General features: G+C 36.1%; 1 protein-coding gene across 6 annotated transcripts in view; it reads right to left on the minus strand.

The window, feature by feature from the left end:
• Positions 1-24913, minus strand: part of PTPRC (protein tyrosine phosphatase, receptor type C) — a 136297-nt gene that overhangs the window by 66193 nt on the left and 45191 nt on the right. For all 6 annotated transcript variants that reach the window (XM_027843402.1, XM_027843400.1, XM_027843398.1 and 3 more), the window contains exon 3: positions 590-613. In XM_027843402.1, the coding sequence (XP_027699203.1) occupies positions 590-613 (24 nt within the window). The remainder of the gene's footprint in view (positions 1-589; positions 614-24913) is intronic.

Here is a 24913-nt window from a genome sequence, read left to right on the forward strand (position 1 = left end):
TAGATCACAGGATCAATAATAACTATACATCTCTATAGTACTTTATGATTACAAGGTACTTTATAGCTTAGTTGATGTGACATGACAATCTTATCCTTTAAGTAGTAACACCTCCTTTAATATTGAGGGGTATTCCTTAAAGCTCTTATAGTTCATTCAATTTGGTATCTCTTTCATATTGGCATGTGAGTAAAATCAAAGATTGAGAACAATTATTGGTTGTGGGAAGAGACGGGGAGAGGTAGAGGGAAAGGGTAAAAGGAATTGAAGAATTCGGAGAAGGAAAAATAGAGGAAAAAATGGAGTAGAGAAATGAACCAAGGAATGGGAAGAGAGATAGGAGCCTATAAATAAAACTGGGAAAAATAGAAATAAGAAGTATACAAAAATACTTTAGTTCACAAAAGCTTATATATGGAATATCACTCATCTACCCAAATCCTCTGACTTTTGTATTTACTAGTGATGAAAATCGGCATTTTGAGAATACCTGACTCAGTAATCTTAGACACGTGCGTGAACATTAAACACATAATCTTCACAAACAGGTAAAACAAATAATAGAAGAATAAAAAAAATTATCTCTTACCGCCTGTATCATTTGTGGTTTGTCCTGTAAAAGGGAAAGACAACACATCAACAGAAAAGTACATAGATTTTACATAACCTCTTAGACATTACCAACCAAGCAGGACTTTTTTAGGGTTTCACTACTGATTCCATTCCTTCTCTTAAAATCAAGTCTACATTATATATATATATACATAATTTTGTCAAAATTATACTTTATCTTTAAAAATATTCATTTCTTTATCTGTGTTCCCTATCCACACCATAAACAATAAGACAAGCCATAAAATAGAAGTCATTTTTTTGAGGTGAACAGGTGACAATTTGAGTAAAATCCTAATTCTGCTAGTGAAAACCTGTGACTTTAAGCAAGTCATTTGGTGCAGAGAGAAGAACCTAAGGACTTAGGTTCAAAACCTAGCTCTGATGCAAATTACTTAGTCTCTTTCAATCTCAGTTTCCTCACTCAGGAAATGAATGGGATAGACCAGTCGGCTTCAGAGATTTCCTTTAGTTCTAAATGTAGGACCCTATAACATATCTTGGCCTTAGTTTGTTCATCTATAAAGTTAGAGGTTCTTAACATGGGGTTTGGGAACTTGCTTTTGTTTTACTTGTGGTAATTCTAGTTAATGTAACTGGTATTATATTATTAATATAACTGGTATCTTTTGTAATCTTAGGTATTTTGTTTAATGCATTTAAAACCATTCTGAGATAGGTTCTGTAAGATTCACCACTGTCAAAGGGATTGATAAGACCAAAAAAAATTAAGAACCTCTAGGCTAGATCATATTTGAGGTTCCATCTATTTCTAAATCTTATTTATCTAATAAATTAGTACAATCCCAGTTTCAGATGGTTTTGATAGCAACTTTTGTAAAAATATCCCAAGATTTATTGAGATAAAACCTTCATGTGGCCTGGAAATGACTTTTTTCCTGAGGGGCAACTTTTTTTGAGAAGTTATTTTGTTTGAAAAGTTATATTCCCAAAGCACAATTCTGACCATATCACCACCTGCTCAAGAAATTCCAGTGACTCTCTATTATCTCTAAAATTCCTTTATTTAGTATTTAAAGTCTTTCATTCTATGGTTCATTAGGCATTACTCTCCTTCATAGACTTCCAGCCCTACTGGCCTACCTGTTCTTAGAAAACAACATCACACCAGTCTTTGCCCAGCTATCGGTCCCCATGTTTGAAATGGGTTCTCCCTTCACCTCAAAGTCTTAGAAACCTCCCGTGCCTTTAAACTCAGGTCAAATGCTGCCCCCAACATGAAGCCTTCTCAAGCTCCCCAACCCTTAGCAGCCCTTTTCATATTATCTTATACCGTTTATGGAGAGTATCCCAAAAGTCATAAGGCAGTTAAAACTATATGGGTTGCATTGACTTGCATGCTCACATTTATCCTTTTCTCTGATAAATGTAAGCCCTTTGAGGACAAGAATTGTTTCATTTTTCTGGCTTAGTATCTCCAGTGCCTAGCATAATGCCTAGCACATACACTTCTCCAAACTTGCTAAATACTATTGATTGATTGAATGATTGATCAGAGAAGAGACTACACACACTCAAAGATCATTCTGTATTACACCATGCAATAAATGACTGATTTACTGTAAATGTTCCTTAAATATGGTGGTATACAATGGCTTAAACTACATATTTTCTTCATCAGACATCAGTTCTATTGATAACACAAAACTCTTCAGTCATATTCCCTGGTTTACTCCCTGCCAAAATTATTGTCTTTTTGTGATGAAGTTTTCCTGTAATATGGCTACATAACTGTTTCATATATTAATTTTCCCATAGTCACCTCCTCTTAATTTTTGATTCTCTTTCTTAATCATTTATTATAAGATTCTTGAGAAATGTCTTCACTGAATGCCCTCTTAGCCTTTCTATCTTTACCACTTCAAATCTTTCCCACCAGCTCAGATGCCACTTCCTTTATGATGTCGTCTATGATTACCACCTCTTAGACTACAATAGAAATATTTTTCCATGACCAATAAAAATACCTATTTTTGAAAATGATCTTGGGTGTCTGAAAAAATATGTTAGGTCTTAAGGACAAATAGTTCTTCACTCAAGTCTTACAACAATGACTTATTATGGCGTTTGGGGGGTCCTTTGTTTCTGGGTATAGCTGCAGAGCATAAGACCTAGAAGGCCCCACCAAGCTGGAAAGGCATCACAACATGGACTCTGATGGGCAATAAGTGTGTGATCTAAGGAAAAGTCTACCTGAATTTAGAGAGGCTCACCCCCTAAAGGTGGGCCACCAGGATAAAACATTTTGGGGCCCCAAAAGAACTTCTACAGGCAGGCTTTCTTAGTCCTTCACAATTTTAGTGACTTCCCTCTGTTAATTATTTTCTGCATATAGCTCGTTTGTACATTTTTTTTTACTTGTTTTCTTCTTCTTTTTAGATTGTGTGCTCTTTGAAGACAGGGACTATCTTTTGTCTTTAATTGTATCCTCAACACTTAGAACAGTGCCTGGCCCCCAGTAGGTCCTTTATAAATGCTTATTGACTAAATGACTGACTTATGAAGCTCACATAGGAGGGAAAACATAGCTGAAGCTACGTAAAGGTGTTGGGTGTGGAAGCCAATGTCAGCATTCACAAAAAACTAACATAAGAATGAGGAAGGACAGGACCATCTGAAGCAAAAGCTCAACAAAACCAAAGAGAAACACTGGAGAGGTAATCTCCCCTAAAATCAAAAGAAAAAAAATTATTAAGATTTAACGAAATCGTGTATATGAAGTAAACATATATGCCAAGGAAATCATGGCTCTCTGAAGAACAGAAGTTATGTTACTAATTATTAAAATTCCTTCCATATTAACCCAATAAACCTTCTGAATCTTACTAAGAAGAAGAAAATAGTGTCTAATATTAGATAGTCAATAAACATTAGCTGCTATAGCAACAGCCTACCTAGGAAGTAGAGGGAGCTCTAATCACATGACGTCAGTAGCTTGTCATTTGACCCTGGGCCTACTACCTGACCTTTCTTTTCTTCAATTTCACCCATACAAAATGGAAAGAGCAATGTAGGCTGCTTCATCACTTTATTGCAAGAGAGAACTAATAGAAATGACTGCAGGAATGAATGTAAATGTAAATGAGTTACCATTCAAGCTCATTTACTATGGGAATGATGAGGTGGATGCTCGCAAAGTATGCGAAGGCATCTTTCAATCACACCTACAACAATTATGAATATTCTAGACAAGTGGTATCAAACTCAAGTGAGAATGGGGGCCACTCAACCATACATAAGGAAAAGGAAAGTACATATTAACATTATCCATGTTCTGTTGTGTTTTTATTTTGGTAACTATTTCCTAAATACATTTCAATCTGGTTAGGGGACTTGCATGTTTGACATGTTCTAAACTAGGAGTTCTTAATATTTTGGAATTGTCAAGCCCTTGGACAGCCTGGTGAAGCCTATGTACTCCTCATAAAAATGTTGTTGTTGTTTTTTTTTAATTCCACGAAATAAAACACATAGGATTACAAAGAAAATAGGTTACTGAAAATGAATATATTTTTTTTTTTACCCATACAAGTTCACAGACATCTTGGAATCAGGAGACTCCATTTTAAAAATTCATGCTATAGACCCTATAATACACTCAATTTGGGGGTATGACTTATTCTATTACCAACTACTATTTTATTTATCTGCTTACTTTCGCACATTTAAGAGAAGTTAGGTATGGCAGAGGATAGAGCACTGGCTCTAGAGGCAGGAAGACCTTAATTTAAATTTGGCCTCAGACGTTTACTAGGTATGTGACCCCAGGAAAATCATTTAACCCTTGCTTATCTCAGTTTCCACATCTATAAAATGGGGACAATAATAGCACCTATTTTCCAGGGTTATTGTGAGGATCAAATGAGACAATAATTGTATAATACCTCAGCATGGTGCCTGGCACATGGTAAATGTGAATGAATGTTAGCTACTATATTTGTTATTCTCCTGAAAAATAACCCACCCTGTTAGCAAATGTAGGAGAGATTGTTTTAATTTTGAGATTTCATGAGTAATATTTATTCTACAATCCATTAATATCCTAAGTCAAATCAATGAAGCTTGTAATTTGAACCTTAAATATTTTAAGTGGCCAAGGAGAAGAGCATGGGCACAGAGATGATTTATCAATTCTTATTTCACAATAGATGGCAAAATAACATCAGTCAAATATTGTCCACCTTTGGAAATATATATTCCTCTCAACTCTCACATTTAGATTGCCTTAATGTATGGTATTTGTAAAAAGAAAATTCTCTGATAAGTGATTCTGTGAGTCATCATGATTAAAAGTGTAGTTCTCATGAAGACATATGAAGAAAGAAGTTATCTGCATAGAGAGAAAGAAATGATAAATAGAAGTGTGAATAAAATAATTTTACATATATATATATATATACACATACACACACACATATATATACCTATTTGTGTCTAATGGTAGCCATCTCTAGGGTAAGGGGAGAGAAGAAAAAAAGAAAATTACATGATACCTTTATTATATATTTAAAAGGAATAGTAAGTTGTACATAATAGATTTGCAGTTTCATGTGCAATCATCTTTTTATTATACTATATTATTAAAATTATATATTAATTCCATATATTAAAAATAGAATAAATTAAATTTTTAAAAATTGTATTTCAAAGGAAATATCAAGTGATGGGCTAATATTTAAACTAGTATAGGTCTCCAAAGGATTTTGAGACTAAGTTACAGTTGCTGACTGCAAGAGCTCCATTTATGGTATAGAAAAATGATTAGGATTTAAGTGTGGACATTCAGATCACAACTGCTATTTTGGTTGTCAAGCCTACTCTGATAAAACAACATCAAAATAGGATGTTTCACCTTCCACTTATCTATCTTGGCTGTACTGTATAGGAAATAGTTTTTGTTGCTTCAAAACCAGTAGAGTCAGCATATGCTAAAGACTATGTTACAGAACTATCTTGCCTCTTCCTTCAAAAAACCTCACAACAATTCAATGTCTTCTGTAATATCACTCCATTTCCTTCTTTCCAGTTCTGTTACTGGCTATCATACTTTTGTCAAGCAACAGAGCTCCTCATATTCAATATTTATCTCCTGTTAGCATTCACTCTGTCTCAAGAGTTGTCTTGTTTTCCTCTCCTTAGTGCTTTTGCTTAGAAGCTGTTGCTTACCATTAAAAAAAATGATTTTCCCCACAAAATGTTTCATGGTCAGAATCTCTCCACAAACTAAATCTTACAGCTTTTTAAAACAAAGCCCAAGGCCTAAGCATCACCATTTAAGTAGAATACAATGACATGGTAAGGCATATCCAGACTTCTGGTTCCTGGCACACTGAGGCTGAAACACAGTTTGTCATCTGGGACACTGATTGATTAAAAGATTTCTCATCGATATGACAGGTAACAACTCACCTATTCAGCTCCACAAAAATTCCTATTATTTCAATATTCCAAAGTGGAAAAACAAAACAGAGAAAGAAAAGACATGATCCTGGAAGCCAAGGCATTTAGGCAATTATGTAGGGGCTGGAGGGATGCAAGTAGAATGTTTCTGGGAACATAGAAACTTCAAGACACTTATTGTTTCACTAATATATTAGAAGAAAATGGGAATTTTCCAATTTGGAAAAAAGTCACACTGCTCTACAGGTAATAGTAATAAGAGTAGGAGAAGCTGGCATAGAATACTCTAGTTAGAGAGTGGCAGTTGATTATCTATGGAACATAGATTTTTCCAAAGAACTAATTCTTCTAAGAAAATTACAATGATTCACCTATGGCATCTTCCCAACTACCAGGCACATACACACTTTATACATCATTCACCATTTCCTCCCTCCTCCTTACATTGTTTTTACATACAAAATGATGTAAAGAATGAATGTAAAATAGATAAACAATGGACAAATCCCATTTTTTCTCAATCATGAATCTTTTGAACACAAATGATCTGTGTCATTTTTGTTTTCTTTTATCTTTTGTGAGCTGGGCTATTTCTTTAGTTCCTCTCAGTTTGTGTATGCTAATAGACACAAAGACTGGTCCTGTGATTTTACTGATGTAGGGAATTTCCAGATAAGGAAACTCCCTCTAAAAAAGCAGATAGCCTTCTCTGCAACTTATAGTAGTAAAAAGCTGCCTAGGTCACTGGAAAGTTAAATGATTTGCCTACAGTCACATAGCCAGTATTTGTGAAAGGTGAGACTTGGAACTAGGGCTTCCTGGCTCCAAGGCCAGACCTCTCTATCCACTGCACAAAACTGCCCCTCTACTCCCAGAGGGCATGATATGTGATATGTCAAGCAGTACATAAACAAATAGTCAGTGTAGAGTCCAATTTGTTCTGCACCAGTGCTCTTAAAAAGAGCCTTTAATCAATCAGGCTTCTAATAATAGCCTATTATGCACTGGGCTAGGTTCTAGGGATACAACTATAAGGAATGAAACAATCCTTCTTTGAAAGGGACCTATATTCAAATGTGAGAGAGAAGAGCATTATTTTTGGATCATATTTGTTGAATGATATTATGTTTATGAAGCTCTTCTAACTATTACATAAAATTTGTATTGTTGATACTATGGTTAGATGTTGGGGAGAGAAGTAAATTAGTTTGTGTTTAGCAGTTTAAGAATTTCTATTGTTTGCTATTGTACTTTCAGATATACATATGACCCTATCAATGTGCATATCACTGCCAATAATGCAATATGCAACCCAACCATGCCTGATCATCCTGTGGTCCCCTTGTCCATATCCTCCAATTGGTTTGCCGTGGGGAAGGGGGGCATCTAATGTGCCGAGGGCCTTCCTCAATATTCTTTAACATCATGAGGGTGCCAATAGAGTACATAGAATCCCTGGATCCTTTCAAGACTCAGATCCAGCACCATCTTGTGCATGAGGTCTTTCCTCTTCCCCCAATCTGCTTGTGCCTTTCTCCTTCCAACACGTTACATTGAACGTTTTCTATAGAGTTACATATGTGTATTGTTTCCCCTCCTAGAACATAAGCTCCCTGAATGCAAGGGATGCATCAGTTGTCTAGGTGCTTAGTAAATTCTTGTTGGTTGATTGCTATCATGGAAAGGTAATTATTGAACCCATTGATGTTATGAGCCAAAGCAGAGATAGAACCAGGGCATTTATTTGTTCCCTGGTAGAAATAGACAAGAAAAGCATCGAGCTACAATAATAAATGTGCTTTGGGGTTTGAATTTTGCAAAGTTCCTTCCTCACAACAATGAGGCAAGAAACTTTTCCTTACATAGTAATAGTTTATATGTCTGTCCCAAAATATGTATAAGTTGACTTATTATTTTCAAAGAATGTCTGTGTTGAAAAATAGATAGTCTGTTGATAAATAGATAGTTTGTTGATAAATAAATAATCAATACATGGTATGATAGAAAGATCACTAACCAGTGAGATGGACAAAAATGTTTCTAGTTGTGATTCTGCCATTTCTAGCTGTGGAACCTTAAGCAAGTCAATTATCTTCTATGGGCCTCAGTTTCCTCATCTGTAAAATAAGTGACTTGGACAAGGTAACCTCTAGTATCCATCCATAAAACTTTTATGTGTTTGTTAGTCTGTGTATTTCTTGTTTTGATTCAAATAGATTAATAAACCATAGTAGGTGGCTAAAGCAGGGTGTTGTGTGTTCATTGCTATGCCATATTTGCTATTAAAGGCAGCCCCACAACTTCATGTTGATCTTAGCTTATAAATGTCCTGTGTTGGTTTCATTATGTGAACAAGATGATATTTACTAAGAACTCAATAGATGGCACCATAACCCCAAAAAACTTCAACACATCCTGTCAGAGAGCTACTTCCCATTATAATCCTGTTGTGAGACACCAGAGAAATGGAATAGATACATTAAAAAGATGAAAATGTAGATCACAGAACATTTGATCTTCAAAGCCATGTTATTCTAACACATGTATTGTTACTGAATTTACCTTTCCCAATATGTTTCTTTTACGACTTAAAATGTTTAAATGATCACATATCAAAGTTACCCTTGAAGTCACACCCTAGATCCTTGATCAGAGACTTTAGCAAGAATATCCCTAGAATCAGTTTGAATGAAAGATGATATCTCAAAAGACAGATATAGTTTTAATTTTTTTAAAGGGAAGGAATGACATTTCCAAGGGATTTAAGTATTTTAGTCTAACTAGAACTGAAAATCTGATAAAATATAGGATGAGTAAAAGTAGAATGAATACTGTCCTTAGCATCTATGCTAACTGTTATAAAAGCAATTTGAAATTGTGCTGCTAAAGAAGAATGACTAAAATGTCCATTTCCTAAATTTTTTGGTCTCAGGCCCTGTTTACATTCTTTAAAATTATCAAGGAAATTGTTTATATTGATTATATCTATGTATTTACCATATTTGAAATTAAAACTTTTTATCAAATTAGATTTGACTTTGTGGACCTATCAGAAGGGTCTTAGGAAACTCCACGTGGTCCCCTGAACACATTTTGAGAACCACTAACTTAGACTTAAAAGATGCTATAACTGAGAATTGATAATGACCGAAGACAAGATATAAAAAAGTACCAAATCCCTTCTTTTCAGAGGTGGGGGAAGCTATGGGTGTGGAACATCACATGTAAAGTTAGATTTGATTAATGTACGTATGGATTAGTTTTACTGGACTGCTTTTCCCCCCTTTTCTTCCTCTTTGTTAATAGGTATAACACTCTGGGAGGGCAGAAGAGGGTTATACTGGGAAATGTAGGTGATGTAAAAACCAAAGGTATCAATACAAATTAAAAACAAACACAAGCACATTCTAGAGAAATGGAGCACGAGCTTGACTCTGTGAATAATGTTTAAAGGAGATTTCAGGCTAAGAACCAAGTTCTAAGTTGCTTGGGTAAAAACTTTTTTTTTCCATGTAAGCAAATGTTTTGCTTGTTTATTAGATCTGCAACCCAAAATTCCAAGCCAGGATTTTGGTGCTGATTATAGCAAATGTGTAAAACAGCAAGACTATTGGATCAAATCAATTAACAAATACTTCGTGAGTAGCTGCTGTGTTCCAGGTGCTATGGTGGATGCAGAGAAATAGAAGATACAATTAGAGTTTTAAAAAAAAAATCCTCATTTCTAATCATTCTAATTTGGCAAAAGCAAGTTTATTTAACAGGTGAGAAAACAGATACCCAGATAGGCTCAATAACTTTCCCAGGATCATTCAGCTGTTGGTAGCAGACCTAGCACTAGAAAAGCTTTGAGCCTCCATCCATTGTTCAAAAGAACACTGTCACACAGGGAGGAAAAAAATGCAATGGGTGTATTTACCTTCTAGTTATCAAAGTCAATAGGAAGTAAAATCCTTGTCCAGAAGCTATTCAGAGCAGTGGCAAAACAAATCGGGATAGCAAAAACATTTCTAAACAAAAATCTATGATTCTGTGTAACAGTTCTCCTACCAAAGCAAATCATGGCCCATTGATAATAGCTAACATTTAGGCAATGCTTTATAATTTGCAAACCTTACATAGATTTTATTTGAGTCCAAAATAAAACTGTGAGGTAGATACTACAAATATTTCCACCTCAGTTTTACAGATGAGGCAGCAAAGGCTCAGAGAAATTATGTAACTTGTCTTTTGTCACACAGCTAGTGCCAGAGTAGAATTTCGAACTGAGTCCTGCCTGACTAGATCGAAAATTCCGATACCTACACCAGATAGCCTCTTGACCCCTTCTTAGTGAATTTCTATGACCAAACAAAAATTAAAATCATGACTTAGTGGCTAGCCTTCTAATAATAGGCTTATCTTGACACAGCTAGATTGATCTTCAGGTAATAGACAGACAATCCATTGACTGAGTCTGTACCAGAAGACATCCAAGTTTGGTAGGTCTTGCCAGAGCTTATGTTGGACTGACATAAGCTTTAAGAGCTAGGGTCACTTCCAAACCATGATTCCAGAAGTACTTTAGGGGAGGTCAATAAATTCCTCAATAAACTGTTGAATCGACAGATCCTGGAAGTCATCTAGGATTACAGGATCATGGGATTTAAAGGCAATTTAAAAAACTGTATTTGAACCTAGGAGATCTAGGTTATAGTCCCAATTCTGCCATTGTGTAATCTTGTATATAAGTTACTTCATCTCTCTAAGGCTCAGTTTCCCTATCTGCAAAATGGAAGGTTTGGATGAAAAGATCTTTAAAGTTTTACTTCACTATGAAATTCTCAAATTCTGATTAGTGATTCCTTAGGGAAGGGTGTGGTCCAGTCAATAGAATACCATGGTAACAAAGTCATGTTAAATATGATTGTAGCACCTAATGACTTGAGAGTACTTATCAATTAAGTGACAAAATGTGAAATTATAGAACAGAGTCAAAGTTTCATTTGTAAAGAAGAAAGTGGAAGCTTGATGGTGTCATAGAAAATTTAAAATAAATATAAACTATTAGGAACTATAAGAAGTTGTCCATTCTTTTTAGCATAGATGGCCAAGTAATATGCTTGCAGAATTAGTTACTTCGATATGTCAAGGGTCCATGGCTTTGGTGATGCAGCTTTTTCTTCCACCAGCAGAGATTACAACCCCTACCTAGATACCAAGAGAATTCATTTGATGCAAGAGCCAAAAAGATCAATCCCCCCCACAACCAATCTGGTGAAGGATCTTTGCAAACTTAGCTATGTTTATTCTCAGAGAGCAGAAATATTGTCCATCACTAACCCCATGTGCAAAGTCTTTTCATTCCAGAATTTAATCATCCTAATTGTTTGTGGTGGTATTAGTACTTTAAAGTTTACAGAACTTTTTACCTATATTATATCATTTGATTTTTACAACCACCTTGTAAGGTAGGTGCCATTATCCACATTTTGCAGGTGAGGAAACTGAGGCTCATATAGGTCACACAGACACTAAGCATCTCTGATAAGATTTGAACCCAGGTCTTCTGATTTGTAATCCAGTCCATCCATTTTACCACACTACAATTCACTTATCCTCCACTGGCAAAGTTTTTTAAAGTTCAGGGTCATGTTCACAACACATAAGACACTGGATGAGGATTTGACCTGAAACTAGCAGTACAATGGAGGAAAAATCAAAATATGTTTAAGAAAATCTTTTCTGCTACACTTAGGGAAGTCAGCTTTCCTGTTACTTACAGTTGGAGTTTGTAGAAGACAGGTGTGCAAATGTGGGTGGGATAGCAAAAACAACCTTTCCCAGTCCTCCTTCATCTTACCTTCTCTTTGAGGCCCTTCAAATATCCTGTGTTACCTTGCTTTTCTATATCTTTGAGAATAGGGACTATTTGCTACCTTTCTTTCTGTGCTTAGCACAGTGACTAGTAAACAGAAGGTATTTAATAAATGCTAGCTGACTAACTAGGGCAGCAAGGTGAGCCCAGAGTCAGCAAGACCTGAATTCAAATCCATCCTAGAACACTTACTAGCTGTATCACCCTGGGCAAATCACTTAACCCTGTTGGTTTCCTCATCTGCAAAATGAGCCCATGAAGGAAATGGCAAACCACTCCAATATTTTTGCCACAAAACCCCAAATGGGATCACAAAAGTCAGACACAGCTGAATGACAACAACCAAGCTGAACAGCCAGTTATGGAGGACTACATAAAATTGTGGTGTCCTAAGTCAAACCCTTGAGAGTCATCTCTAGCAATGTCTTACATCCATTCCAACCTAACCGTGAAATCGTGCTCTATCTGCAGAATCTAAGGAAGAGAATAAAAAGAAAGACATTTTGAGACTGCAGATTTATGATGATTCCATTTAAGTAGAAATGTTTCCACATCTCACAAAAAGGCTCCACTATTCCCACAGAGCGCAGAGAATACTCTCACCACAGAAAAAGAGGGAAATGTCATGTAAAAACTGACAGTTTACAGATTTCACCTTGTAGCCTCTTACTCAAATTCTAGACACAGGAAGACTTGATTCACCTTCAAGAGTGCTTATGGTTGGTCACCCAGGCATAAAGGGGAAAGCTTGGACTTTCAACAGCATAGAGTTTTCAATTGACTCCTCTCAGGTCAGTTGTGTGTACACACAGCTTAGGAGCCTTTACTGGTTTTGTGGTTTCTCCTAGGCTGTGCACTTCTGTTTTGTTATGTTTTTTTTTTCTTCTTATTCTGAGTCCCTTTAGAAAAGGAAGGGGTGCAGCTTGTGTGGTTAAGCACATAAGCTCTTCCAAATGGTGCAACTGGGCTGCCATAGCACCAGCATAATCAGCCCTATCTCAGTGCTAAAACCACAAATTCTCTACAGCAGGCTGAAGCTTTTTAATTATGCCAGCACTCCATTTTAAACCATCTCTCTCTCTCTCTCTCTCTCTCTCTCTCTCTCACACACACACACACACACACACACATACATACACACACAAAACCTAAAATTTGCTTATTTTTTATAATTATGATGAGAGTTTGTTTCTAAGATTAAAAATTATTTTGACTTTTCTTACTAACAGGTCATTTAATTTCCACAATCATACAAAACTCTTTTGGGGAAAACATTGGTCTAGTTTAATTTTAAAACTTTGACGTTTCTTCAAGCAGCAAAACAATATTTTAATAATATAATAAATATCTGAAAATATAATGTTATCAAAAAAGTAAGAACAATTATGATTATAATGGGCTTATATTTCTTTGCTTTGAGATCATGCATATATATTAGAATTAATAACAATACTTATTTTTGCATAGTACATATATGTATTATGTTGTGTATTTATTCATGAATTCATATACTTTATACCTATAAAGCAAGGGCTCTTAATCTGGAGTCTGTGATTTTTTAAAAACAAAATACTGGCTAAAATGATAGAAGGGGAAAGTGACAAATGTTGGAGGGGATGTGGAAAAATTGTTGGTGGAATTGTGAAATGATCCAACCATTTTGGAGAGCAATCTGGAATTATGCCCAAAGTTTTATTAACCTACCTATTCCCTTTGATCTAACACTACCACTACTTGGTCTATTTCCAAAGATAATTAGGGGAAAAGGAAAATAACCTACATGTTCTAAAATGCTTATAGCAGCTCTCTTTGTGGCAGCAAAGAACTGGAAACTGCAAGAAAATGTCCATCAATTAGGGAATGGTTGAACAAGTTGTGGTATATGATTGTGATGGAATACTGTACTATAAGAAATGATGAGCTCAATGATTTTAGAAAAATATGGAAAGACTTGTACAAAATAATTAAGAGCAAAATGAGCAGAACCAAGATAACATTGTATACAGTAACAATAATATTATTTTAAGAACTATATGGGACTATAAAGGACATATGAAGAAAGATACCATCTGCATCCAGAGAAAGAACTGATAAATAGAAGTATGTATAGAATAATTTTACATATATAAACCTATTTGGGTCTAATGGTAGCCATCTCTAGAGTGGTAGAAGAAAAAAAAAGAAATTTACATGATAATTTTGTTATATATTTGGAAGGAATAACAAGTTGTACATAATAGATTTGCAGTTTTGTGTGCAATCATCTTTTTTTTTTTTTGGTTCTACTATGTTATGGAAATGCTTGTGTTACTCCATAAATTAAAAAGAAAAGAAAAAGGAAATATACTTTGTTAAATGTATTTCAGTGTATTTGATTTCCTTTGTAATTCTATGAATTTTATTTCACACACTTAAAAACATTATTTGGAGAAGGGGAGCCTAGGCTTCATTAGTGTGCCAATGCAGTTCATGACACGAAAAGCTTCACCAGACAGCCAAAGGGATCCATGACCCAAAAAAAGTTAAGAATTCATAGTGAATTATTCTTTCAAATATCACTCCATTACTTATGAGTTAGGTAAGATGATACTGTGTAAAATTTGCCCACCCATAATGTAAATTGGGATTTTGTAATCCTCATTTAATTAAGGAGAAGATTGAGGTTCTAGTTAGCTCCTGAAGTTCTCCCAGAAGTCGAAATCTAAAATTCATTATTATGTAGAGATGTGAAGGGAAGTGTTTTTCACAAACTTTCACCCACAGAAGTAGACCAATGCTCATCACCTCTGTTCTGTAAGACCACAAGTTATCTCACACTAGGTTTTTTTCTTAGGGACACCACCAATTGCCTCAAGTTGATATTGGCATGAAATGCTCAGATAAAAAGTGCTTGTATTTGAAGCAATCGCAATTTTATATCAAGGACAATCAAAAGGATAACGCTTCCAGAAAACTGGAATTTTCAGATCATTACAAAAAGGTATGGTGTTGGCAATATAAAGAAAATTGTCATTACCTAATATATTAACTAAAAAGGGAAAATGATAACATATTCTGATATCTATTCTGATAGATTTACATATTTAAGTATATTTTAAAAGCAAACCAGCAGGCAAAAATATAAAAAAATAGTAGACTTCTTTGGGAAATGAATAGCTTTTCAATAAAAAAATGTTTTTTCATTGTTTCTCTAATTTAAAATCATATGACAATGGGTAAAAATAAATAAAACCTAACTCTGAATAACAAATAGCCATCAGAATAACTCAGTTACCCTATTCTTACATGCTTCTCTTCAGATTTCTATTTATTCAATTTTATTAGTCTTTCTTATAAAATATTGCACATTGGTCCTTTCCTTTCTATTCTATTCCCACCACGACTACCCTAGCTCAGACCCTCAGTACCAAATCTAAATACTATTATAATAACCTAGTTAAGATTACTGCCTACTTCTTTCGATTTATCCTGCACACTGTTACCTGAAAAAAAGGTTTTCTACACCACCACTTTGAGCATGTCACTGACATGTTCAAACACTTTGAATGGCAGCTGTAATGAAAGTTTCCTAGAGAATATAATCCAAACTCCATAGCCTAGTATTGAAGGAAGACCCTCAATCTGTCCTCATAATACTTTATGACTTTATTTCCTGCTTTAGAACCTGATATTCTTCCCCTAGACTCCCAGTACCCACACTCTGCTTCTCTCTCCCTCCAAACCAAACTTTTCTCTAAATCTTTGATCCTCCTATTTCTCTGCCCTGGAATGCCTTCTTTCCACTCATTCCTTACATGAATCCTAGTCACCTTTCGAAGGTCCATCTCAGGCTCAACCTCTCCCATGAAAACTTCCCTCACCAACCCCAATCCACAGGAATCTTCCCATCTTTGAATTCCGACAACATTCACTATGTATGCTATGCATTGATCATTGCATAAACACTGCCATCATTTTCTGTTTTATGTCTGTAGCTTTCGTCAGCCCAACTAGGTTTTAAGCCCCTTCGCCAAAAAGGGTCATGCCTTATGTGTCTTTATATCCTTTACAAGACAGTGTGGCTTTTTGTATCCAACTAATATTTCCCCCATTAAAATATAAGCTTCTTCAGAGTAGGGACCATGTTTTGGCTTTTCTCTGTGAGCAGTGCCTTGCACATAGTACGTACTTAGTAAATAAATGCTTGTTGACTAATATTTAAAGAATCAGTCTTGTTGTAGGATCTGGAACACTGGGTCTTGAGTTAGGGAAGTTGGACTAGAGCTACAGCCTTGCTATGTATATACCTGCGTGACCTTGAAGCCTTCAGTGCCCTCACATGGAAAATAAATAAAAAAACAAATAAATGAATAGATAGATAAATGAATGAATAAATGAGTAAGTGAATGAATGAATGAATAAAGGGGGTTGGACCAAGGATGCCCAAGTTTTTTTGCAGGTCAAAACTTGGATATTTAAGAAATGATTAGCCTTTGTCCATAAGGAAACAGTTGCCGGTGAAATAATTCTGAAAGATATATGAATTAACCAATGTAATCTTTGTAAATGTTCTTATTAAAATTCCCATACTTTAATACTTCTAAGTTCTATGATTTTGTCAGTCTGGATTTATATTATTTTCTATTATATTTTCTACTATATTTCTATCTATTTTTCACGAAATAAATCCCAACTCTCTGAACCTTGGCAAATGAAGTTTGTGAATTGCTTGAACCAAAACATTCACTACCCTATGTCCAAACATCAATGGTGATGAGCCTCCCCAAACTTGACTAGACTGAACCTTGAGCGACTGAAACACGAGAGTTATAAGTGTCAGGGGGTAAACAGGATACAGCACTGTCAGGGAAGGGAGGCACTTCCCCTATGTCAGTCTTACACTGTAGTCCTTATCTTCTCAGAGAGCCCACCTTCCCTCTCATCCCAGATCATGCAGGCTGCTGCAACTCTCTCCCCTCTGATACTTACATGATTAAGATGGCAGTTGTACGGTCCCTTGACCCACTCCCACCAACTGTTTTCACCCCAAGGTGAAAATATACCTAGTTACAACTCAGAGACATGCATTGCTGAGCCTTTCCTCCTCCTTGACAAGACTTGGCAGTTTTCATTCCCTTGGTAAAATCATTGAATATCTAGGGTTACCCCTACAGTACTGTGGAATATTGGAGTAGGACTGGAGTAGGAATATTAGTAGTGACTGGAAGACTAATCGTAATAGAATTCCTATAGATTTTAGAACATGTTCATGATGTTACAATACAAAGCAAACTGGGAAGTTTGAGAGCCTACCTGCATAGGGCATCTGTATCTAACTAGAACAACAGCAACAAAAGCAATTTAGATAATGACTCTGGCTCCTCTGCTATAAAAAAGCTACCTATATTCAGAGGGAGGGAGGTAGTAAAGCAACAGCTTTTTTTTTTTATTACTGATGCAGGGATTCTAGGTCTAATGGGATTCTGAATTAGGTAGGAATTTAAATGGGCCTTCTGGCTGCCTGAATGACAAATTTAGTATATCTCTTCCATGATTGTGTAGCTCATGTCGAAGAGCTTAAAAAAAAAGCAAGGGGGGAGGAGAATCTAAGCAAATGTAAGCAAATTCCCAGGGTACACTGTTCATTGTGCTATCTTTGAATTCCTATAATGTTCAGTACAGAGTTTTATTATACTATCAGTGTACCTCCTCATAGCCCTGGGAGGGCTTTGAAAAATCTTTATCAACAACAGAGGCATCTGAATGAAAATAAAGGTACAATTACATCAAACCCTGGAAAACCACTTGATTTTCCAGGGAACTTTCATATATGATTCCCTGGTTTCTTGTTCCAAGTCAAATGAAAGCTCAGGCAGTAACTGTGCTCTATGAATACTAGGCTTCATCTCTCTGGGCACAGATCTAAACTGTGTTACCTCCATTGAGCTTTTGTGACCCAGTTTCCCTTCTAAAACCTTACAAAAGTGATACCCTACCAGTGACTTATAAACATCTGGCATCTACTTCTTTAAAAAGATGCAAAAAACAATTTCAAAGATACATGCAGCCATCTGGATAGAAGAGGAGAACTGGTCTCTTTTTGAACATTTCTTCTATACAGAACATTATTTGTATTGGTCTATCTGAAGTATGTTTATATGTCATATGATGGTTGAGGCATATTTTAAAATGTATACGTGGTATAAGGGTTGCATATTTTGCATGATGGTTATTTTAAAACTAAGAAGGATTAAGTTAATGTGTTTACTTGTTTGTTCATTTATTCTTTTTTTATTCATTCATTTGCTTGTTTATTAGCTATGTCAGGGGAGCTAATGTACTGCCCCCATTAAAGACTTCATCAACCTTCCTTGGGTTCTCAAAGCTGAGGCTAGCAGAGCATAAACTCTGATGGTATAGTTTCCACTGTAAAAATTTTAAGTATGAGCCCAAGAATGGTTGCATCTGAGGTTAGATAACTGTGGTTAGCCAATTTAGCTAAACTTACAGGCTCATCACCAAAAAGTTGGCCACTATGTTTTTCAGTGGCAACAGTTTGGAAATACCATCTACTGGGATATTGCTCACATCTAATAACAATAGCTGGTGCTGGACATGGTGGTACGTGCCTATAATCCCAGTAGCCAGGAAGTTGAAGCTGGTAGATATCTTGAGCTTGACTTTCTGATACAGTGGGCTATATGGATCAAGTATCCACAATAAGTCCAGCACTACCAATATGGTGGAATCTCAAGAGCAAGGTGGAGGCAGGGGAGCCAGACTACCTAAGGAGCCCCAAACCTGCCCAAGTCAGAAATAGAGAATACCAAAACTTCCATGCTTATCAGTAGCTTAACAGCCTGTGAGTGGCTGTTATGTTACCAGCCTAGGTGACTTAGGGAGACCCAATTTCCAAAATAAAACCAAAACCCAAACAAACAAACCATAGTTGGTACTAATGGATCATTTGATGACTTACACAGTGCTTTCCTCCTCACAATCTGCAGAGATAATAATAATATTATTATCTCCATTTTCAGATGCATAAATGAGAGCTGTTATTATTGAGTATTTTCAGACTCTCTAGATCCCATTTGGGGTTTTCTTGGCAAAGATACTGGTGATTTGCCATGTCCTTCTCCAGCTCATTTTATAGTTGAGGAAACTGAGGCAAACAAGGTGAAGTGACTTGCCCAGGGTCATATAGCTAGTAAGTGTCTGAGGCTAGATTTGAACTCAGGAAAATGAGTCTTCCTGACTCCAGGCCCAGAACTCTATCCACTGTGCCACCTAGTACAAGTACTATTATTTCCATTTTCAGGTGCATAAATGCCCACAGTTTCACAGAAGCTGTCATTGAGAATTCTAAGTCAGATTTCTGGAGAGGGAGGATGGTATAGCGAGGAGGTCTTTAGATGTAGAGTCAGAATCCCAATTCTGCTAGTAATAATTTAACCTCTCTGTTTAAGTCTCAGGTTCCCCATCTTTGAAATGAAAAGTTTGGATTAGATGATCCCTGAAAAATCTTACAACTCTAAATCAATTGCTTTATGACTTCAAGTGCCATGCTTTTCCCACTACACTGCACTAATTTATAGAGATTGTTATCTGCTTGGTGAGGGAGTACTCACTCTCAAGTTATCCTGTATTTTCAAGGAGTTTTATTTTCATGGGATCCAGGTAGTATCCAAACATACAAATCATACAGTACTTGAGAACAAGGCCTGTGATATGTGTAGAACTGGTGCTTAATTGAGGTCTGTTGAATTGAAACTCACTAAATTCTGTTGTTTCCACCCCCTTCCCCTGCCCACCCCATACATCCAAGCATACTTCTAGAGATAAAATTAGCACTTCACTTAATACATATTTGTTTGATGGAATTTAAATTGGTTTCACTGAATTCACATTTCTTCAAGAGTAGAATTCACCACAATATCACTTTACTCTCATTTTAATCTGTTCATGGATTCATTCTTTCATTTGGTCAAGGAGGAAGGAAAATTTTTACTTTCCAGTTGGTTATGAAAATTTTTAAAAATGAAATTAGTGAATCTTATTCTCCCATTGGTTCTGTATCTGCCCTTCTTAATATATTTGTCTTGGATTACATATAATCCTCTAATCTAGTAGGAAGTCACAGTTTGGGGTGACTTTTGACCTTTTTTTAAAAGTTCATTTTTATTAACTTTGTAATAAAAAAAATTTGCCGTGAATTATGATGCTAGGCTAAAACCAGTGCGTGGCTTTGCCAATACTATGTTTAATCCAATGAAGTCTGTCCTACATTTCTTGTCTATAACACTGAACCTTAGCCTTCTCAGAACCACACAGAAATCCAAGCCATCGATGCTGACGCTTGGATTGTGCTTAATCAATTCCAGTATCGATGCATTTTTAGATTCAAAGCTAAAGTTGTCAGCATCTAAGAAGTTATTTTTCCTTGATTCATATTTGCATCCCTTCAGGCCCTTCCCTGGGATCTCTTCAGCTTTGGTCCCATGGACTTAATAGTGATCTGTTAGCCTCTCATTCCTCCAGGTGCCGAAGAACTTGACCGAGTACCTCACTTTGGAGAATATCGTATTTGGCCTGTGAGATGTGCTGACACTCAGGCTACCCAGCCCAGCCTGTTACTGGCCTCTCTAGTGCAGACATTGAGAAATAGCTTGTGAATCAAAGGTTCCTGAATGGAGTTCTCATTTCACCCCATCTTGCAACATGAAGGAGAGCCGGAAGACACAGGAACTTTCTATATTTGATACAGTAGAAAAGAGGTGGGGTTTTTTGTTGTTTTTTTTTTTGTCACCTAACAGTAAGATATGTAGCAATCAGATTATTCTGAAGAGAGGCAGTGAAAGTTTTATATGTTGGCAACAAATTTCAAGAGCAAAGGGAAGGATTGGGCTAGGTAAGAATCCCATTAATACATTAACTTACTTATACCTGGGAGAGGGCATAAATCACAGATGGCTATTAACATCCAAAGGTCTGTCAGTGTGCAATTTAACTGATGTATTATTAAATGGAAGACAGGAAGAGAATTTGAAAACTCAGAACTTTGTGGATAACTGTGAGCAGCAGTTTGGTGCACATATTACAGGTGTGTTTTATCCTTTACCTTTTGTCCCTATTTTGCCCCCTGTGCTCAAGTCCAGTACAAATGTGTCTATTGAGAAAAGAGGGCTTTGATGGAGCTGTAGGTGGTTGAGGGAAAAAAAAGTGCTCTACTATCCTATACCTATATTCAGGTTTTAGAGGTTATTGGCCCAGGGATGACCAGATGCTCAAAATACCCTGTAGAGCAGAAACACCTGGAAACAGAAGTTGGGAGCCACAAACTCTGGTCTTTAAAAATTCCAGAAAATGACTGAAACAAGGAGTGACTGTCATAAGCATGTGGAGTTGAAGAGAATCATGTTCATTATAGGACAATAGCAATGACAGAGAGAGAGACAGACAGAGATACAGAGATAATACTTATACATAGGTATGTCTACCTGCATATATTTTTAAATATAAAAATAGAAATGGGAAATGAATTCAAATGGAAAATGTGATCCATCTTAAGTAAGGCTAGATAAAAGATGGAACAAACCCATTAGTTTTATTTTTTTAAGTCTACAATAAATGAACTTTTCCACACATATAACAGGGACCTTAACCCTATTTTACCAAATAGGTAAGGACTTAAAATAGAAGGTGATTTTTTCATCTGGAAAAGTTAGCAAGTTGTCTCCCACTTACTTAAATTATAGTTTTGGGGTTTTTTTGTTTTGTTTTGTTTTGTTTTTGCTTTTTGGTGAGGCAATCAGGGTTAAGTGACTTGCCGAGGGTCACACAGCTGTTTTTTTTTAAGTATGCTCTTGAGAGAATGGACAAAACCAAGGGTTATTCTCTCAACAATTAGCACAAAAGTTACTGCAAAAGTTAATTAATTAACAAAAGTTAACACAAAAGTATTACTTTTATAGTTGACTTCAAATTCTTAGCTTTAGGACTTTGAGCTTATTTGTTCCTATAAAATTCCTAATTTTTTTCCTGTCAAACTGAAAAAAGCTATATAAAGAAAGTGATAAATGCAGAGTCTCAAAGAAATTAGGGGAGTAAGAGGCTATTAAAGAGTCCATTCAACTCCAAAATAAATATTTATTAAGCACCTTTAATGTGCATAGTAAAAGGAAGTGTTGTACTAGATAGAAATCTGGCTTTGGAGTAGGAAAAGCTGGGTTCAAGTCCTGTCTCTAACATATACTGGCTACGTGACCTTAAACAAGTTACTAACAACAACAAGGAAGCATTTGTGGTTTGCAAAATGGATTACATATATTAACTTACTTGATCTTTACAATGATCCTATGAAAAGTCTACTGTTATACCCATTTTACAGATGAGAGAGAAGAGGAAGGGAATAAGCATTTATATGGAATCTACTATGTACCACACTCTGATAAGCACTTTATAAATATTATCTCATTTGATCTTAACAACCCTGTTATTGTTATTACGCTGTTATTCCCCTTTTATAGTTGAGAAAACTGAGGCAAATAGAAGTTAAATGACTTGCCCAGAGTCAAACAGCTAGAAAGTGTATGAGGCTAGATTTGAGTTCAGGTCTTCTTGACTCCAGGCCCAGCGCTCTATTCACTGAGCCATCTAGCTGTCTCCTAATGAAGAGAAGATGAAGAAACTGAACCTGAGAGAAGTTAAGTGACTTTCCCTGGGTCACACAGCTAATAGACATCTGAGGCAGGATTTGAATTCAAATCTTCTTGACTCCAGATCTAGCTCTCTATCCACTATGCCACCTAGAAGCAAAAGGAAGTATTTTTTCCTGACCTGGCTTCCTATGGTCTATTGCTCATCCACTAGCAGTGAGGGAAGCAGGAGACTGGTTGATATTAATAAATTTCTCTTTTGCTCCATCACACCTGTCCTTGGTGAAACAAAGCTAGTCCAGTGCATCTCTTATGTTGGTCACAACATCCAACAGGAAAAAATAAACTACTTCCAATAACATTATCTTCAGTTATAGAGAACAGCTTTAATAAAGAAGGATTGAAAAAGTGAATGACATTTTCTGCTATTGGTGACATCTAAGCATTCTCCTAAGTACACAGACCTGATGTATGTGTGGTAAAGGCAATGTGAAAAGGAACTAGGGATTTTTTTACATCCACTTTAAAAAATCACAATTACTGTACTGCCCTTATGGCATAGTGCTTCCAAAAGAAGAGAGATTGCAGCTTCAATTCAGTTCATGGAAAGATTAAGCAAGAGCACTAGATGATTCTATGCTCTTTCCTGCTCATCAATCTAAGTTTGTCTTTCATTACTTTAAAAATTAAATGTATAAATATCTACTCATATGAACAGCACTTAGCATAGTGTGCTAAGTTAATATATATATATATATGCACATAGATGTATATAGTTGATATTGAGGGCAAACCTTTTCCTTTCTTTTTTAATAATGAACCTTTGATTTCATTGATTTTGGGAATTCCTAAGTGAAGAAACTCCATCAATGAAAGCATCTATTCCTCTATTTGTAATCTTATTTTGGAATAACAACACTTCCAACCCAGTGCCCACAGCCATGTTCCTGGGAAGCCCCCCCCCCCCCCCCACCCTCCTGCCTTCCCCAGTGGAGATGCTGCCAGGATCCTGAGCCTACACGTGCTACAGCTATGACTACCGAAGACCCAGAAAGGAAAGTTCTTACCACCAAAAGTCCTTAGCACCATCCAAAAGGTTCAAATTCAGAAACTGATATGATTTTATCAGTGGAAATTAAAGAAGAGGCATTAGTACTGAACTCTAAAGATTATGAGACTTTTCCATTTGATATGCAGCTTCCATATGTTTTGTCTCTCCCATTAGAGTGGAAGCTCCTTGAAGGCAGGGACCTTTTCCATTTTTATTCTCAGCAATTAAAGTTTTGCACCTAGGAAGTGTTTAAAAATGTTTTATCCAATCATTCTTAACAATTGCTTGGGGTGCAAAGAGATTAAGTGACTTGCCCTGGACTTAATAGTCAGTATTTGTTAGTTTGGAAATTAACCCAGGTTTTCCTGATTCCAAGATCACTTCTACATCCATGCTGCCAAAATTCTTTTTTGTACAGTCAATTGATATTTCATACTGCTACTTATGGAATAATACCAAAGTTAGACACGTGATCTTATTTGTAGAAGTTATTAGAAATTTCTACAACTTGTGAAATGGTAACATGTTGTAGAGAAAGATTTGTCTGTAGTTGGATGGTTTGAAGGAAAGCTGAGTTGATTCCAGTCTCTTCTGGATGGTATAAGTTATGCATAGGTAGTACAATGGATAGAACATTAGGCCTGGAGTCAGAAAGATCTGAATTTAAATTTGGTCTCAGACACTTACTATCAGTGTGACCCTGGGCAAGTCATTTAACCAATGTTTTCCTCAGTTTCTTCATCTGTGAAGTGGAGATAATAATAGCACAATATTATGGCTTGTCACCTATCAATGACATTATAACTGCTACTATGGAACCAGAGTTGTGAGGGAAGTAGAAATAGAGTGAGACAAATTCTATTGGGAATTTGATAAGGAACACACTAAAAATAAATTTTAAAATTTCCAAGAGGAATTGTAGTTTCAAATGAATGAATTTATAGTAGTCTCATCCAGCACACTTGCATGACTTTCTCTACTAACTCTAAGCATCCCAGGAGAGAGTCAATTGATTAACAAATCAGTGAGGTTTTATGTGCTCAGAACTGGGCTAGATGCTAGAGGTACAAAGATAAAACATGAAAAAGTGCTTGCCCTTAAGAAGTTTATAGGCTATTAGGGAGACAAGATGTACGTACATGGTGATACAAATTAGCTTCAAGGTAATTGGGGGAGAGGGTGTTCTATCAGCCAGAGAATCAGAAAAAGCCTCAGGTCAAAGATGGTGCTTCAGTTGAGTCTCAAAGGAAACTGGGCATTCTAAGAGACAGTGATGAGAAGTTCATGGGGTACAGTTAGTGCAAAGGCATAGAGATGAGAAATTAAGCAGACATA

This window comes from Vombatus ursinus, unplaced genomic scaffold (assembly GCF_900497805.2).
Source record: "Vombatus ursinus unplaced genomic scaffold, bare-nosed wombat genome assembly UNPS02014909.1, whole genome shotgun sequence".
Lineage (NCBI taxonomy): Eukaryota > Metazoa > Chordata > Mammalia > Diprotodontia > Vombatidae > Vombatus > Vombatus ursinus.